Source organism: Piliocolobus tephrosceles, chromosome 11, assembly GCF_002776525.5.
Source record: "Piliocolobus tephrosceles isolate RC106 chromosome 11, ASM277652v3, whole genome shotgun sequence".
In the NCBI taxonomy this organism is placed as follows: domain Eukaryota; kingdom Metazoa; phylum Chordata; class Mammalia; order Primates; family Cercopithecidae; genus Piliocolobus; species Piliocolobus tephrosceles.
The window spans coordinates 83,044,262-83,063,932 of record NC_045444.1 but is presented as its reverse complement, the minus strand read 5'-3'; the positions used below and the strand labels follow the sequence as shown (position 1 = coordinate 83,063,932).

Sequence of the window (19,671 nt, the reverse complement as noted above, 5' to 3'; positions counted from 1 at the left end):
CTATGAGTGAGAACATGCGGTGTTTGGTTTTCTGCTCTTGTGATAGTTTGCTAAGAATGATGGTTTCCAGCTGCATCCATGTCCCTACAAAGGACACAAACTCATCCTTTTTTATGGCTGCATAGTATTCCATGGTGTATATGTGCCACATTTTCTTAATCCAGTCTGTCACTGATGGACATTTGGGTTGATTCCAAGTCTTTGCTATTGTGAATAGTGCCGCAATAAACATACGTGTGCATGTGTCTTTATAGCAGCATGATTTATAATCCTTTGGGTATATACCCAGTAGTGGGATGGCTGGGTCATATGGTACATCTAGTTCTAGATCCTTGAGGAATTGCCATACTGTTTTCCATAGTGGTTGAACTAGTGTACAGTCCCACCAACAGTGTAAAAGTTTTCCTATTTCTCCACATCCTCTCCAGCACCTTAAGCAGGGCGTGGTGGCTCATGCCTGTAATCCTAGCAGTTTGGGAGGCCGAGGCAGGTGGATTACTTGAGGCCAGGAGTTCATGACCAGCCTGGCCAACATGGTGAAACCCCATCTCTACTAAAAAATACAACACCACCAACAAAATTAGCTGGGCGTAATGGCGGGTGCCTGTAATCTCAGCTACTTGGGAGGCTGAGGCCGGAGAATCACCTGAACCTAGGAGGCGGAGGTTGCACTGAGCTGAGATCGCGCCACTGTACTCCAGCCTGGGCAACAAGATCAAGACTCTGTCTCCAAACAAAAAAACAAAAAACAAAAAAAAATTGGGTGTGGTGGCTCATACCTGTAATCCTGGCACTTTGGGAGGCTCAGACAGGCAGATCACTTGGGCCCAGCAGTTTGAGGCCAGCCAACATGATAAAACCCCTTCTCTACAAAAAATAAAAAAATTAGCCAGCCACGGTGGTTTGCACCTGTAGTCTCAGCTACTCAGGAGACTGAGGCAGGAGAATCACTTGAGCCCAGCAGAAGGTCAAGGCTGCAGTGAGCTGTGATCATGTCACTGCACTCCAGCCTGGGTGACAGAGTGAGACCCTGTCTCAAAAAAAAATAAAAGATTCTTAAGCAGTATATAAGCACAATATACTGAGTCTGACATAATTATTTAAGGTATTATAAATTCAGTAAAACATCTGTGTGCATTTAGTAATAACAAGGAGGGTTGAAATTATACATATATGTGGGTGGCATTAATGCCAGTCATATTGTTGAACTGTGTGAAACAGTGATTCAAATGCTGTGTTAGAAATCAAGCAGTAAAGGGCCTTCTGCGAAATACAGCAAAGCTTGAGTTCTTCCTCTGTCTTCCTATTTACTGTCATTGAGATTGTTTGAGATGCAGAATATTTGTAATATCTGCAGCAAGATCTGGGCCAAACATACAACAACAGTTGGACTATTAGCACCTGGAAAAGATCTGGGCAGCAATTTTTTTTTTTTTTTCTTAAGTAAAAACATCCATGTACTATTTGCAGAGTCTAAGTACTTCCTTTTAGCGACATGGGCTAACCAGAATTCCACATTCTCACCCAAGTATGTATCACAACTGATGCTCGGTCTTGTGTTTTTTAGACCCCTCCACGTTGCTGCACGCAATGGCTTGAAGGTGGTAGTTGAGGAGTTGCTGGCCAAAGGGGCCTGTGTACTTGCTGTAGATGAAAATGGTAAGTGGAAAAAGTCAACAGTGACTGCAGGTACCTTCCATAAGCTAGTTGAAGCTAGAGGAAAATGAGAAAGATAGGTGCTAGTTTAAAAGGCGGTTAAGAATTCTGTCCCCCTTGGAAGTCCCGTGTGTGAGAAATCAAGCAAGGATAACTTGTCCTGTCTGTCTTTTTGTAAATCACATAGTCTACCTGTAGCCCACCCAGCGCTGTCCATTTTGCATGCAATGCCAGCAGCTGGTCTCTAACTCCTCAGCACAGTGGTTAAAATATTTTAGACACACTAAAAGAGTTTCAAGTTGACGCTCAAAATTTTAACTGCAGATGCTGAAGAGTTAGGGATTACACATGTCATTAGTGCATGCTCAAGGGCTCAAATGAAAACCTAGATTTTTGATTGTATTTAAGTTCATTCTGAGATCAAACTTTTTTTTTTTCTTTAAGTATGGATCAGAACTCATATTCCAAGTATGGAAATTTGAGGAACAACAGTAAAATTTCTTAATCAATGTCTAGGCTTGAAGCTTCCCCTGATCTGCATAATGTTCCTTTCCTAACGAACTAATTCTTAACAGAATTTTTCTACTCTGCTTCCTAAGACATTTTGAAAAGAATGGCTACTAGAATTGCACTAAGCTGCCATTTTAAGCACAATGCCTATTAACCTTGGGGAGCAAAAAAGGAACTTCTGGATATTTATGAATTCTGTAATTTTTACAATATAGCATTTAATTAAAGTATTATAATGTATTAATGTAACTCAATCAACTGCTTGTTACAGGTGTTGGGATTAGCAGCTCATGCCTGTTTCTCAGAATTAAGCAGCCATACTGGCATCAGTAGCTAACTCTTATTAGTTTTGATTTTCCAGCCCCATTTATCCTAGCATGCACCCTGCTCTGTCCCCCACCTGACTCATCTAGGAAGTGCAGAAAGTTCCCTATTACTCCATCTCCTTGGTTTTCCTGCCTCACCTTCCCACACTGTCTTAACGCCACTGTAGACTTAGGGTTGGCCTGCAGAGGCCCACAGTTTTTCTCCAAAATGGTCAAAGAGAATAGAATAAATTAGTTTTGCTTTTCCTGGTGTCAATCTGCTGCACTGAAGGTTTGTTCAGCTGATAGTGACCTTAGGAACAAGAGCCCTGGGTTGGTGCATACCTGCATCCCAAAGGCCTGGGAACATTTGGAGCAATTTTATACAGCAGTACAACCACAATTCCTTTACTCATCACTGACTTTTGTGGAATGGAATGTTAAACTACCTGTTCATTCTTATTTGTGTTCATACCAGAAAAATGAATGATGTACTAAAGAGCAGGGTGGGGAGAGCAGGTCAAGTGATGATAAACAAAACAACAAACGTGAAGTTTTAGTGAGCTATTCCTCTGAATTACTGAGCAAGTGCCCTCACTGTGTAGTGGAAACTTTGACCAGCCGAGAAGGCAGCTAACCCTTTTCAGGCCAGTAGAATAAAGGTTGGATAAGGGAAATAATCAAGTCAAAGACTTAGTCTACTTCCTCAAGGAACCTGTATTATGAGTTAAGACAGTTTTCTTATCTGGGCTGGACCCATTGAGTCTAAATGAGAATAACATGGTTCTAATTATGACAAGCATAGTAATTTTCTCACATCCATTACATTTTAGATTTGGGACTTTGGTTGGTGAGTGGCCATTTTTAAATACTCTATTAGGCCAGGTGTGATGGCTCATGCCTATAATCCCAGGACTTTGGGAAGCCAAGGTGGGAGGATTGCTTGACCCCAGGAGTTTGAGAACAGCCTGGGAAACATAGCAAGACCTCGACTCAAATAAAAAATATTAAAAAAAAAAAAATCAGCTGGGAGTAGTGGCACACACCTACAGTCCCAGCTATTCGGGAGGCTGAGGTGGGAGGATTGCTTGAGTCCGAAAGACAAGACTGTAGTGAGATCAAGGCCCATGCCACTATAATCCAGCCTGGGAGACAAAGTGAAACCCTATCAAAAAAAAATTTTTTTGTTAAATTTATCCTAAATGATTGTAAATTTTTAATCACAAACAACCAGTGCTTTCCTGTGTCTGATCTACTGTAATGATTCCATTTTTCTAAAACTAGTTATTGGTGTCTACTTTCTATGAAACATATATAAAGTGACGAAACTTCATTACTCACTTTTGCAGTCATCTAATTTTCAATATCTTTTCTAATTGGACACACAATTACCTAACAATAGAAAGTCATTGTTCTCAGAATGAGAGTCCTTCTCAGGCCCAGGCCTGAGGCTCATGGTGTGTGTGTGCTGTCAGGCGGAAACATCTTCCTGATTGTCCTGTTGCTGTTTATTGTGAAATTGTGTCCCACACCCACACCCTCATGTTTGTGTTCACTAAATGAAGGCTGGAATCCTGCCTAACATTGGATAATATCGTGCTTGTTGTAGTCATATGAGCTGAAAACAAAAATAAAAAGCCCTCCATAAAATGTCTTCCCTCCCTCCCCCTCTAGCCTCACCCCTAGCATGACTTGTGAGAAGTAACTCCTCCTTTTACCTGGCATGATTTCTAACTCAACATACATCTCCGCCTGTGAGGTCATCTGAGATGTACTGTGGAATGCTCGTGCCTCCTCGAGACTCCTCAGAACTAACCACTGCCTTGTCTGCATTTACGCCCAGGTCATACCCCGGCCCTGGCTTGCGCTCCTAACAAAGACGTGGCTGACTGCCTGGCCCTCATTTTGGCTACCATGATGCCTTTTTCTCCTTCCAGTACAATGACGGCTGTCAACTTCGTTTGTTTAAAAAAAGACAATTTGAGCAGGACGACCCTCTCCAATCTGGGTAGCATGGTTAGCCTGTGCAGTAACAACGTAGGCTCGGAGGATGGGTACAATGAAAATGATTCTGATTCGGAAACGTTTTGAGTTTGGACTGTAGAAGCTTTCCTTTGATCACCTGTGTTGGAGGAAAGGAAAGAAGCTTGAATTCCAGGTTTATGTGTGTTCCAGTATTATTTAGGGCCTGGGCTTCCAGAAGCTAGTAGAGAAGGAATTAATCAAGGGCGGGCAGTGAGGCTGTTGGGTGGAGCAGTCACACAGATGGCCCCAGTTTTGTTTTGTTTCACATCCTCTTTAAGATACTTCTATGAAAGTCTACCTCTCATTTTAAGTAAAGAATAAAAGATGTATTTAATTCCTGTTCTTTGGGGATAATGCAACAGAGAGGCAGCTGTTCACTATGAATAATTTTTCTTTTCATGTATTTAGCAGTGAATTCTCAGAAGTATATCAGTGTGACATTCATGTCCCCTGGGAGGGAAGGGAAGAGGCAGATAGGAAATGCCTCAAACCTCTTCTCACTTTGATGTTTACTTCCTCACTAGAAGCCAAAGGTAAAGGTGTTCATCTTCAGAAATAATGACTGTAATAATCTTTTTAGACAGTCCAACTATTTATATCCTCTCTATAGTAAGCATTTAAATATCCAGAACTTCTTTCTGAGGATCTCTGTTAAAGTTGCCAGATGAATTGAAAAATTGAACTTGCTTTTTTTGTTTAACACAGTGTTCTCCATAACAAGCCTGTGACTAATTTTCACTTAAGTGATTGAACCCAAATTTATCTAATAACATTTCAGGTGAAAATTATATTGCACCAAAACTTTGACACAATATGCAAAATTAATATGAAACTACCCTTTGTTAATTTACTCTTAAATCAAAATACTAACTTTTAAAAACCATCAGAATCATCAGCATTGTTCATCAGTAGTAAAATGAACTTCCGAGTCAAGGCCATGCCAAGTGAGTGAAAAGTGTGACTGCAAAAAGGAACAAAAAAGTGAAAGCAGAAAGTAGAAATGGGTGATTTAGCAAGTAAAGCCGATTGCCAGTTGCTTGATGATGAAACCAACATAGTGAATACTGTGTCTGCTCCCTCTGCCAAAGCTTCTAGGTCAAATGGACCCCGTTCCACACCTGGAACCGCTGTACAAAAAGAAGAATGAGACTCTTTAAAAATTATGCACATACACACACACGTATATGTGTGTGTGTGTATATATGTGTGTGTGTGTGTGTAGTTCATCAGCCAGCTACACATGAGGACCAAAATGCTTCAGTCTAAAATGGAAGATATACATTTTTTTCCTTCAAAATGCAAGTGAGAACTGAAGTAGCTTTTTTATGGAGTTAAAATGTAATCTTTTTGTGTACCAGTCTTTGTTGTATTTTATATTTCTTATGACACAGATTTCTAGTTGACCACTTAACATTTGTAGCTGATGATGTGTTGACCATGTTTTTTTTTTTTTTTTTTTTTTTTGCCAAACTAGAGAAAATGTCCATATACTTTTGATGTAAATGTGTTTATATTTATTTGAAATGAAGCAATTAGTGAGGAAACATCCATTATTTGTTCTCTATTTTAATTGCTATGTATCTTATTTAGAATAACAAAAACAGTGAAAAAAACACACTTGACCCTGGGCTAGCCAAAAGCCCAAGGGCCAAACCCAGCATTTCCACTGCTAAAGTTTCCAGCTGACCCTCAGGTTCTTCCACGTTGGTTAGAGAGGGCTACGCATCTTCTATTGCTCAGCCGCAGTCTGTAAAGCTTAGAGCTTAGAAGACATTGCAGTCTGGATGCGCTTCTGCGAGATGAAAACTCAAATGTGTAGTGGATCATATACACAAAGGCAGCCCAAAGAAATATTTAGAAATTACCCTAAGTACACTGAAAAGCTCACGTAGTCTCAGTAACCTGATGGGAAATGATGGCAGTGTGTGGGCACATGTGCCAAAAGGAGAAATAAAAATCACCAGCTCAAGTGCTATTTTCTACTTGAGGAAGAGACAGAAAAGAAATGTGTCGAATTGGAGAAGTACTCTCTGACATTTTATAACGAGTTCCATTTCCACCCTGGAAATTGCTATTTTATAGTGTATGTGAGATATTTTAAAAATAATGTTCTATCATATCTGGATCAAAGACAGATAACTGTATTATATTTTTCATCTAACTGTAAAACTTTAATCTTACTCTTAATATCCTGGATTTGATTAAAACTCCTGTTGGGTCCTTCACAAATGAGAGCTTGTTCAGAGGACTGATTGAACTGGTATTAATTTCCCTGAAAATTTCCCACACCACCACCACTGTTTTTTGAATTCTTGGCGTTGTGCTTCCCACCTTCTGTCCTTTTCGTTTGTTTAGAGAAGATGAATTTTTAAAAAGCAGATAAATTGCTAATGAGCAATAATGACCTTCTCTTTACCAAAACACTGAAAAGTAAGAGAGATTCAATGTTGAAGAAGCACAATATACTGCGGTGTCTTTTTCTAGAAGTGAATGGAAATCTTGCTCAGTTGGCATTTCAAGCAGGAAATGAAATGCTCGCTTTAATGGCAAAGCAGCGTTAACATTTTTCCTGTCGTGTAGCAGAGAGTACAAGAATCATTTCAGCAAAGCAGTGACTCACCATGAGACGTTATCTCCATGGAGCTGCATTTTGACTTTTCCCCACTCTCTTACTCATAGAAGGAGGACAAAGGAACGAAATGAAATCATGCTCACAATGAACTGTTCATTACATCAACTGATCTCTCTCTCTCTCTCCCCCTTTCTCTTTCTCCCATACGCCAAGACTAAATTTTTTTTTAAAGAAATGACTTTAAAAACTATCATTTCTGTATTTTAATTACATCCCTTAGAAATAAAATTATGTTTGCACCATAGCTTTCTAAGAAAAAAAAAAAATGTGTTTTTAACTAAGTCTTAGTTGCTTAGTGCTTTTACTTAAGTGTGTTATTTTTAGACTGTATTTTAACCACAGCCACAAGGATCATGTTTCATTGCACTTACTTATTTGTCAGTGTCTGCCTGTCTTTGGTAAATACATTACTATCTCCAAATTGCCTAAAATCTGCTATGATTCTACAGTAAATAGCTCAGGGTATTTCTATTTATCACTACTAAAAGGGCACCATAGTATGTTTTGGTACTTTAGGCAGTAAACACTGCTTGGTTTATCATTTTGTTATGAAATTAGAACAAAAACATCAAATGGATTTGCTGCACTAGTTATTCTTTGTACTGTTGAGCAACTTGGTGTGCTTATATGTTGTGTTGGTTGAAAAACTCATCCCTTTTTTTGTCTTGTAATATGAAGTTAGAGTGCCTTTTTATATTTGTATATTCTGGAAATGTTCTGTGGAATGTTTTGTATTTTTTCATTTGAGTGTTATCAGAGCAATATGATACCAGTGAGTTTTCATTTCAACCTTTCTTTGAATGTATAAAGTGTCTTTTTTCCTGAAATTTCCCCTTGTACTTGCATTGAAATGAATATGAAAATGCTAAAGTTTTCTATAGGAATTGTTTGATTTTGCAGTGCTAAAATGCTTTCTTCTTACAAAACTGTAAACCATAGGTCAGTATTATAGGGGAAAAGCATTTTAAGATAGTGACAATCTGAGTGTTTGTATAAAATGTAATTCTATGCGTTTCTTATGTGATCTAAAAATTCAATGCAAATATCTTTTATTTGGTAGTTTTGTCTACATATTTTATGCTCTAGCATGTGCAATATATCTTTGTAAAGCACGATGATACAAATCTGGTGCCAGTGTTATATTTTGCATAACATATTTGTAACAGCATAAAATATTGTTTGATGATTTCAGTGAGATTTTGTCTATAATGTTTTCTTATGTAAATTGGAGTTGAATGACTGGTAAATGTCATGACTGTAAAAATGGGGAAAATGACTTTTAGTTCAGTGAATGACTTTGAACCAATCTGAATCTTCTCAAGCACAGTTTAATACTTTTGCAACTACTGAATGCTCTAATAACATAACGAAGTACTTAACTGTAATATACTATGGAAATGCATTCAGATGGTTATTTTTACAAATAAAAACGGTACACATATTGTTGCGATTTGTATTTTAATTTTTCCAATTTATGCTTTTTCTAAATTATGCTAATTTAAATCTTTGCACTCCCCCAAGCCAAATTAACTTTAAATTTGGGAACTAATCGAGATAAAAGTGTATCTCCACATTCACAATTTATGTTTGTATTATCACAATTAGAGAAAAAATTCAAACATACATGCTTGTGTTTATTGTATGTATTTATGCTTCCAACTTTTTCCATAAAGGGTTTTGTTTTGTTTCTGCTCTGTTGTCCAGGCTGATGGGCAGTGGTGAGATCTCGGCTCACTGCAGCCTCGACCTACTGGGCTGAAGTAATCCTCCTACCTCAGCCTCCCAAGTAGCTGGGACTACAGGTGTGCATCACCATGCCTAGCTAATTTTGTTTTTTTGTAGAGATGGGGTCTCACTATGTTGCCCAGGCTGGTCCATAAAGGATTTGAGCTGGGTTATGACAAAAGATGTGGTAAACTACAAATAGAAAAATGAGAACAGAGAAAAAGAATACAAACAGATACAGGAACCATAAAATTTAAAACAGTATCTATGACTGAACTTGAGTTTGCTCTTAGCTTCCTTGCAGCCAAGGTAAGAGGAGAAACGTGATCAGTTATACAGTTCACATATATCAAAAAGGAAGTTTATTAGGTCCTCAAAATTGTGAAATCAACCATGCCTGTCTTTGGTATTGTCACCATTACCCTTCGGGGACTTCAGAGCAACACAAGAACCTCCATCTCTGCACTATCCTTAAAGGTATCCATAGAATTTCCTTCTCCATCTATCTCACCATCCAAAATTTTTCATCTTGAGTAGTAACTTCAGGGACAGTCCCTGGAAGCACTAAGGAACAAATTCCTAATGATGGAGTTTCCAGTTATTGACAAAGACATTTGGGGGTGGTGCCTGCCTGAGTTCCTCAAATCAAGTGTTATAGAATGTTAGCAGTTATTACAGTCCAGCCCAGTCACATCACCAGCTCTTTCAGGAAGAAACTGAATCCTAGAGAAGTTATACAACTTGAATTTTTGAAGATAGTGACCTGATGATACAACATCTGCCTCTAGATGTTCTCTCTTCCATGCCATCTTGCCATATAATGTTTTGTTTTTTTTCTGCCAGAAATGTTAAGGGAGGTTTTGTACTCAGCCCTGCCTCCCTCCCTATTCAAATACACAAATCTGGGTGCTTTTCAGTCTTAAAGGCTGTAAAGCAGGAGTCACACCACAAGTGAGTGCTTCCTGTTGTTTAGAGCAGACTGGGTATATTAGTTATCTATTGCTGTGTAACAAATTACCCCAAAACTTAATGGCTTAAAACAACAAATGTTTCCTAACTCACAGTTTCTATGAGTCAGCCCTAGTTTAGCTGGGTCTTCTGTTCCAGGGTCTCTCACAGCCTGTAATCACGGTGTTAGCCCGGGAACGATCCATTTCTAAGTTCACTCATATGGTTGTTGGCAGGATTCTTCTCGTGGGTTGTTACACTGAGGGCCTCAGTTCCTTGATGGCTGTTGGCTGCCCTCCGTTCCTTGCCAGATGGGCCTTCCTGTAGGGAAACTCACAACATGGCAGCTTGCCTGGTGGGCTAGCATGCTGACAAAAGCCAGGAAGACAAAGAGCAAGACAGAGTCACAGATTTTTGCAACTGCATTTCAGAAATGATATTTCATCATTTTTCTCATATTCTATTCATGAAAAGCAAATTACTAAGTCCAATCTATACTCAAGGACAAGCGATCCCCCAAGGGTGTGAGCAGCAGGAACAGCAATCACTAGGAGCCATTTTCGGAAGCTACTCGCCATCCTGGTCTATCACAGTGTCCTTTGAGGCTGTAACATCATACTAATACACCTTCTTCCCAGTCATTGCTAAGGAAATTGCTTGCTTGACTGCCTGAACTCACCCTTTCAAGGAAAATGTAGAGATCCCTAATTTTAATTGTGTTCTCATAAGCAGAGAAAGGTGATAATGGCCTCCACTGCGATAATTATATTTTTGAACATTGATGTGGCACTTTGTCTTCAAACTGCTTGTCAAAGATTCCTTCTCACTAATTCCATTTGGTAGGTTTAGATCCCTGTATATCTATCCCTCACTTAACACACTTAATGTTTTTCAGAATTAGTCTGCAAAGCACAAAAGCATTAAGCTAAAAGGCTATTAACATAAAAACATTGTGGGTAAAAGTACTGTATGAATTGTCTCTTTAGCAAATTTCATCCTGAAGGTGCATTTGCTGTAAAATATAAAGCACCAAGATAATGGCTGTGCCATTCATTAATTCTCAGGCACTCTAGGGAGTGATTGGAAATGTGTGGGCATTTGTGGTTGGCACAATGGCTGGGGGGTGAGCAGGGCTGCTACTAGAGCATTTATGGTTCCAAGGGCCAGGGAGACCAAATGTGCCACTCAACCCAGGGAATAACTGCGCCACTTACAATGTCAATGCTCCTCTACACCAGTGCTCGCCTATTTGCCTTCCTCTTGTTTCTGAATCATTTCTTCATCAATGTATTGCTTGTGACGCCAGCCATATTGCCTCATCTATTTTCACAAGGGATTGCATAAACACACTTTATATGCTCTGAGAACGAGAACTTATAAGATTGAGAAGAAGAACTTTGGAAGGCAATGCTGAGCACATGTGCCCTCGATATGTATTTTTCCAGGGGAGAAGATTTGCACAGATCAAGACATCTTTAATTCATTATCAAACCACAGATGTCGACATACATACATATATTTCTTGTCTTAAGCAAGAGGTGATTGTATCTACTTTCCCGGTGGGGAGAACTCCTGCTCACAAAGATGGGGCACTTGGCCCACCGTCACATGGCAAGCTCTGGCAACAGAGTACTTCAGCCTCACAGGGTTCTCCAGGTACTAGTGGACACAATTTCTAGGATGCTATTTTCTACTTTTAAATGTCAATTTAATGAAATACTGTGTATTTACATTCTGGAAGAATTTTATAATTTTCAAAAGTAAAAATACTGAAGCAGTACTTTTAGAGCACAAAAAGCTTACCTGTGTTTACATTGAGTTGAAAGTACCCAGCAAATTCATGAACTTTATTTATATTTTTTATAGTTGGGGTTCCTAAGAATTACTAACATTTAAGCTCAGATCCTATCCACAAGAAATTACCAGCTATGCAAAGATCAGAGGAGAGAACATTCATAGGGAGAGGGAATGGCTAGTGCCAACACCCAAAGGCAGGAATGAGTTTGTTATGTTCCAGGAACAGAAATGGGGCCAGTGTGCCTGGAGACTCAAGGGAAAGGGAGGGTGGCAGAAGATTAACAGCGATCTTCTGATTAAGAGCCCAGACATAAAATTTTGTGAGCTGGGAGGAGTTTCTATATTTTTCTGAATCTGACAAAAGCCACTGGAGAAATGTAAGCAGAAAAATGGCTGTGGTCTGATTTTTTTTCTCTGTCATCTTTTTTTTAATTTTTATTTTACTTTAAGTTCTGGGATACATGTGCAGAACATACAGGTTTGTTACATAGGTATACATGTACCATGGTGGTTTGCTGCACCTATCAACCCGTCATCTAGTTTTAAGCCCCGCATGCATTAGGTATTTGTCCTAAATGCTGTCCCTCCCCTTGCCCCAACCCACCGACAGGCCCTGGTGTGCGATATTCCCCTTCCTGTGTCCATGTGTTCCCATTGTTCAACTCCCACTTCTGAGAGATAACGTGTGGAGTTTGGTTTTCTGTTCCTGTGTTAGTTTGCTGAGAAGGATGGCTTCCAGCTTCATCCATGTCTCTGTAAAGGACATGAACTCGTTCTTTTTTATGGCTGCATAGTATTCCATGGTGTATATGTGCCACATTTTTTTTATCCAGTGATTTCATTTTTAAAAGATCATTCTGGCTGCTGTTGAGAGAGAAACCCTAGTGACCAGTTAGGTGGCCACTGCAGTAGCCTAAACAAGTAAACATAGTGGCTTGGATTGTCTGGCAACAAGGGAAATGAAGAGAATGTGACACGTTTTGGATATGTCTTGAAGGCAGAGTTGACTGAGTTTGCTGATGGCTCGAGTCAAGTAAACAGTAGAGTTTGGGGAAGAAGCCAGGGCTGGGATCATATGAAATTGTAGATATGTGAAAGTTGATTTGGAGTCATTCCTGTCCTACCCAATGAAAATGGAGTCAAGGAGCCATTGTTGGGAAAAAGCACTCTGGTCACAAACGTCTTCCAAAAACCGTTTTGCAAGTTTACTGCAAGGAAACAGCCTGCTAAGACTTCAAGACAAACTTTACCTAGCAGTTGCTGCCACCTGCCAATCAGAGCTCACCAGCTCCCACTCTGCTATCGCCAATTATCTTTCTTTCAAAACAACTTACATCATCTTTCTCCTTTCCCAATAAAACTCCAGCCTTTTCCTTTGTTCTTTGGACACACTGGAAACTACCCTGGTCTCTTTGTGCATGTCCCTATTGCAAGCCTACTTTCTGTATATTACTCTCAAATAAAATCCTCTTGCTTAGAGATTTGTCTTTGTGTGTGTGTGTGTATATATATATATATATATATACACACACACACACACACATATATATATATTTAGTATTGACAAATGAGAGGAGATTCCCTCAGGAATAAATGATAGAAGAGCCCCGAAATGTGGACACTCCAACATTTAGAAGTTAGGAAGGGGAGAAGGAAGATCTAGCAGAGAAGACAAGACATAATGGTCAGAGGTGGGAGGAAAACCAAGAGACCAAGATGTCCCTGAAACCTGGGAAATAAAGGGTCATAGAAGAAGGAGTGTCAATTATTTCTATTGTCTCAGTTGCTTCTGGGAAGCAGAGAAGCTGACCAATGGATTTGGCAAGATAGAGTTCATTTATTTATTTATTTTATTATTATTATTTTGAGATGGAGTTTCACTCTTGTTGCCCAGGCTGGAGTGCAATGGAGTGATCTCGGCTCACTGCAACCTCCACCTCCAGGGTCAAGAGATTCTCCTGCCTCAGCCTCCCGAGTAGCTGGGACTGCAGGTGCCTGCCACCACACTTGGCTGATTTTTTTTTTTTTTTAATTTTTAGTAGAGACAGGATTTCAATATGTTGGCCAGGCTGGTCTCGAACTCCCGACCTCAGGTGATCCACCTGCCTCGGCCTCCCACACTGCTGGGATTATAGGCATGAGCCACCACACCCAGCCTGGAGAGAACATTTTAGAGTAGCAGAGGAGGGTTACTGAGTAGGATTTAGTACACTTGAGATTTGTGATCACAAATCTAAAATGATACCAGTCATCCTGGTGGATTTTTTCATCAGATGTTTGGGTATAGGAAGAGAGTAAGAAGAAAGTGGAGTTTAACTTGGTATAGAGCTTTGCTAGTTAAGTCCAAAGGGAGAGAGGGTTATGGAACTATGGTGCTTTTAATGGATGTGATTATGTAGATCATGGATTCTAAACTGGCTAAGGAAGAAAGTGAAAACATGAGGGAGGTGATGGATACTGAAAAAGTGGTAGTCAATGGGGGTCATGATAAGACAGAATTATTGAATTGTAGCCCCAGAGTTAGTGATCTTGATGTGGAGTGCTCAAAATAAAGATTTCACAGGTGGTACAGTTTTGATGATGACAAAGCAAAGGATATAACCATGGAAGTGGGTGGTTGAGAATGACTGAAACAAACAAAAAAATAGCATTGGCTGTGAAGAAGTAAAAATCTGAGGGGGCCAACATGACAAAAGGAAAAGTCATTTATTATAGAATTGAAGCAAAATAAATGAGAACATTTAGCTACTTCAAAATATCTATTATTCAGGTATTTTACTTTAAGTAGATAGATACTAAGAGCTGATTTACTGTCAGGCTGAAATTTGGTTCCAGGATTAGGATGAAGCTTTTAACAAAGTAAAAATGGTCAAGTGCATTTCTATTAAAAAACTAACCAGACCTTGGCTATGACAGAATGACAGGTTTTATGACCATATGGTTTAACCTAAATGTGTTTATGAGGCTCTCCAGAAAACATGACAGATGGCGAAGTGCTGCAGAATGAACAAAAGGAGAGTGTGGTTCAGACAAAGTCTTAGTGATAACAATGAAAAATCGAATGCTTCCCAGTGGGCCTTCCGCAGAGGACAAAAGACTAAAATTATTGGAATTCTATATTGCTGTTTAGGTGAAAATTAAATTTGCTTTAAAACATTAACTTTTCCTGAAAAATCCCAGTTTTTAACTAAATAAATAGAAAGCTAACTTGGGTTTCTAATTCCCTTTTGAATTTCTTTTTTCAGAAATGATTTCTCTATGCCGTGTTTTATTTCACATTCTTCTTCAGGCCTGAGATTTACTCTTTGCTATTTTATTATTATTTAAAACTTGTAAAAAATTTGTTAGGAGAATGTTACCTGGTAATTTATTGATTTTCTGTTTAACTTCATTCACAAGGGTCTACCCATTAGCATGTAAATTTTGATTAGGCTACTGAGCCCATTTCCTTTTGGCATCAGTGCTAAAAATGATGATAAAGGGCTCAGTTGGTGCCATCTGGGTGCTTGCTTTGTGATATTACAGCTAACACTAGAAATTAGATTGAGAAAACCAATTAATTTACCACAGTGTCATTCAGATATTGAAAAAGAAAAGGCTTTCAGGGTGCTAACAATAGTTCCTAGATACAAGAACATATTTTCTAATGTATATTAATGATCATTTTCCTTGCCACCAACCTTGTGATCTGAGAGCGTCCTGGATGGTGCAGAGCAGGGGACATTCTTGCTAAGATGTTGGTTGTGACAAAAACCTTTAAAAACCTTTAAACTGCAAATAAAAATCATCTTATTGGCCAGGCACAGTGGCTCAGGCCTGTAATCCCAGCCCTTTGGGAGCCCTAAGTGGGCAGATCACCAGAGGTTGGGAGTTCGAGACCAGTCTGACCAACATGGAGAAACCCTGCCTCTATTAAAATTACAAAATTAGCCCAGCATGGTGACACACGCCTGTAATCCCAGCTACTCAGGAGGCTGAGGCAGGAGAATCACTTGAACCGGGAGGCGAAGGTTGCGGTGAGCCAAGATCGCGTCATTAGCCAAACTCCGTCTCAAAAAAAAAAAAAGGTCACCTTATTAAATTACTTAGGCTGCTTTCTAATTGAGGTGAATAGTAAAAATAGCTGATGCTCACTGAGTGCTTATGATGTGCCAAGCACTGTTCTGAGTGCTTTACATCCTTAAAACAACCCTGGAAAGTAGATGCTATTCTTTTTTTTTTTTGAGACAGAGTCTCACTCTGTTTCCCAGGCTGGCACCATCTCGGCTCACTGCAAGCTCCGCCTCCCGGGTTCACGCCATTCTCCTGCCTTAGCCTCCCAAGTAGCTGGGACTACAGGCACCCGCCACCATGCCCCGCTAAGTTTTAAAAATATTTTTAGTAGAGACGGGATTTCACCGTGTTAGCCAGCATGGTCTCCATCTCCTGGCTAGTGATCCGTCCGCCTCGGCCTCCCAAAGTGCTGGGATTACAGGCGTGAGCCACCCCGCCCGGTCCTAGTAGATGCTATTCATTCTTACATCTACTCTAGAAGGTAGATATTATTATCTCAAGAACACACAGCTAATTAGTGCCAGATCTAGGATTCAAATCTAGTCAAGTGGCTCCAGAATTAATAATCTTTACTACTATGCTGTATATATTTTGGAAAGAAAACAAACTGTTTGATGTTATTATTTTCTTTTTTGTAGCCTTTTAATATATATATATCTCGGATGGCCTTTCTTAAGTGTCTGTAAATATTAGTTACAACAGAGGGTTGGTAAACTATGACCCATGGTTTAAAACCAGCAGCCATTAAAAAAAATAAACAAACAAAAAAACTTCATTGAGATATAACTGACATAACATAAAAATAACATAAAATTCGCTCTTTTAAAGGATACTAGTCGATGGTTTTTAGTGATTTTAAAAAGTTATGTAACCATCATTACTATCTAATTTCAGAAAATATTCATCATCCCCAAAAGAAAAGCTGTCCCCATTAACAGTCATTCTCTATTCTCTCTCTCTCCCCATCCCCTGGCAACCACTAATTACTTTCTGTTCCTATGAATTTACCAATTCTAGACGTTTCATATAGATGAAATAATACACCATGTGGCTCTTTGTGACTGGCTTCTAAGGCGAAGGTTTTCAGGGTTCATACATGTCTTAGTATATGTGTTAGTCTCTTCTTGCATTGCTATAAAGGAATACCTGGGATTGGGTAATTTATAAAGAAAAGTGGTTTATTTGGGCTCATGGTTCTGCAGGCTATACAGGAAGCATGGTGCTGGCAGCTGCTTCTGGTGAGGCCTCAGGAAGCTTCCAGTCATGGTGGAAGGTGAAGGGGGAGCAGGAGAGAGAGTAGGGAGGTGCCACACTCTTTTAAACAACCAGGTCTCGTGTGAACTCAGAGCAAGAGCACACTCATTATTGTAAGGACAGCACCAAGCCATTTATGAGGTATCTACCCCCATGACCCAAACACCTCCCACCAGGCCCCCCTCTAACATTGGGGATTATATTAATATTACAACTTGAGATTTGGAAGGAACAAGCATCCAAATCGTGTCAGCATATAGAGGTGCTTCATTTCCTTTTATAGTCAAATAATATTTAATTATATGGATATACCATGTTTTGCTTATTCATTCATCATTTGGTGGACATTTGGTTTTTTTGTTTTGTTTTGTTTTGTTTTTTACTTCTGCACAATCATGAATAACGCTGCTATAAACATTTGTGTACAGATTTTTTTATGGACATATGTTTTGATTTCTTGTGTATATACCTAGGAGTGGAATTGTGTATATATCTAGAAGTGGAAATGGTAACTCTATGTTTATCATTTTGAGGACCTGCCAAACTGTTCCACAGAGGCTGCCAAACATTCCCTTCAGCAACGTATAAGAGTTCCAATTTCTCTACATCCTTGCCAGTACTTCTTATTCCCCATTTATTTTTATTATTGCCATCCTAGTAGATGTGAAGTGATATCTCATTGTGATTTTCACTTGCACTTCCCTGCTGACTAATGATGTCAAGCACCTTTCTATGTGCTTATTAGACATTTGTAAATTTTCTTTGGAGAAATGTATATTCAAATCATTTGCCCATTTTTAAATCATGCTGTTTTTATTGGTGAATTGTAAGCATTATTTATGTATTCTGAATACAAGTCCCTTATCAGATACAGGATTTGCAAATATTTTCTCCCATTCCATGGGTTGTTTTTTCCTTTTCTTGACAGTATCCTTTGAGGCACAGAAGTCATACTTTTGGTGTCATATCTAGAAAACCACTGTCTACCTCAAAGTCATGAAGATTTACTCCTATGTTTTCTTTTAAGAGTTTTATAGGTTTAGCTCTTACATTGAGAATCTGTAGATCAATTTGGGAAGTATTGCCATTTTAACAGTATTAGGTTTTCTGGTCCATGAACATGGGATGTCTCTCCATTTGTTTTCGGTCTTTCTTTCAACGGTGCTTTGTAGTTTTCAGTATACAAGTTTTGCACTTATTTTGTTTTGTTTTGTTTTGTTTTTTTTTTTTTTTTTTGAGACGGAGTCTTGCTCTGTCGCCCGAGCTGGAGTGCAGTGGCCAGATCTCAGCTCACTGCAAGCTCCGCCTCCCGGGTTTACGCCATTCTCCTGCCTCAGCCTCCGGAGTAGCTGGGACTACAGGCGCCCGCCACCTCGCCCGGCTATTTTGTTAAATGTATTCCTAAATATTTTATTCTGTTTGATGTTGTTGTTAAGGAAATTGTTTTCTTAATTTCATTTTCAGATTGTTCATTGCTAGTATGTAGAAGTACAATTGATTTTTAAAAATTGATCTTGTATCCTGCAACCTTGCTGAGCTAGTTTTTCCATGGAAAAACTATTCCGTAGAGCCCTTCCTCCCTCCCTCCCTTCCTTCCTGCCTTCCTGTTTTCCTTCCTTCTTTTGAGACAAGATCTCACTCTGCTGCCCAGGCTGGAGTGCAGTGGCATGATCATGGCTCACTTCTGCCTCGACTTCCTGGGCTCAGGTGATCCTTCTGGCTTCAGCCACCCAACTGGCTGGGACTACAGGCATGCGCCACCACACCCTGATAATTTTTGTATTTTTTTGTGGAGATGGGGTTTTGCCATGTTGCGCAGGCTGATCTTGAACTCCTAGGCTCAAGCAATCCACCTGTCTTGGCCTCCCAAAGTGCTGGGATTACAGGCATGAATCACTGCACCCAGCTGGATTCCTTAAAATTTTCTACATATAAGAAAAATTTTCTACATGTCATCTGCAAATAGGGATAGTTTTACTTCTTTTCCAATCTGGATAGAATTATTACCTTTATAGTTTTTATTACTTTTTCTTGCCTAATTTCCCTGGCTAGAACTTCCAGTATAATGTTGAATAAATGTGGTGTGAATGACATTCTTACCCTGTTCCTGATCTTAGGGGAAAAGAATCCAGTCTCTCACTATTAAATATAATGGTGAAACCCCATCTCTACTAAAAATACAAAAAATTAGCCAGGCGTGGTGACTGGTGCCTGTAGTCCCAGCTACTCAGGAGACTGAGGCAGGAGAATCGCTTGAACCTGGGAGGTGGAGGTTGCAGTAGGCCGAGATCATGCCACTGCACTGCACTCCAACCTGGGCAACAGAGCGAGACTCCATTTAAAATATATATAAATATGTATAGTTATCCTGGGTTTTTCACAAATGTCCTTGATCAGTTTGAAGAATTTTTTTCTATTTCTAGTTTCTTGAGTGTTTTTATTAAGAACGGGGGTTGGATTCTGCCAAATGCTTTTCTGCTTCTTTTGAGATGATTGATCATGTGGTTTTGTCCTTTGTCTTTTATTCTATTAATATAATGTATTATATTGGTTAATTTTTATATGTTCAATCAGCTGGTATACATAGGATAAATCCTACTTGATCATGGTGTATTATCATTTTTATATGTTGTTGATTCTATATGCTAATATTTTGTTGAGGACTTTTGTAACTATATTCATAAGGGATATCAATTTCTTTTCTTTTGATCTTTCTTTCTTCTTTCTTTCTTTCTTTCTTTCTTTCTTTCTTTCTTTCTTTCTTTC

The 19,671-nt window shown here is 39.2% G+C and overlaps 1 protein-coding gene across 8 annotated transcripts in view; it reads left to right on the top strand.

The window, feature by feature from the left end:
* The window catches only part of ANKRD44 (ankyrin repeat domain 44), a 327,884-nt gene extending 319,309 nt beyond the window's left edge, over nt 1–8,575 (top strand). For 2 of the 8 annotated variants that reach the window (XM_023218022.2, XM_023218030.2), the window contains exons 28-29: nt 1,568–1,659; nt 4,315–8,575. In XM_023218022.2, the coding sequence (XP_023073790.1) occupies nt 1,568–1,659; nt 4,315–4,562 (340 nt within the window). In that variant the 3' untranslated portion in view covers nt 4,563–8,575. Of the gene's footprint in view, nt 1–1,567; nt 1,660–4,145 lie in introns of all 8 variants that reach the window. The other 6 variants (XM_031936501.1, XM_023218036.2, XM_023218043.2 and 3 more) reach the window with 5 other exon arrangements.
* Nucleotides 8,576–19,671: the final 11,096 nt, after the last annotated feature.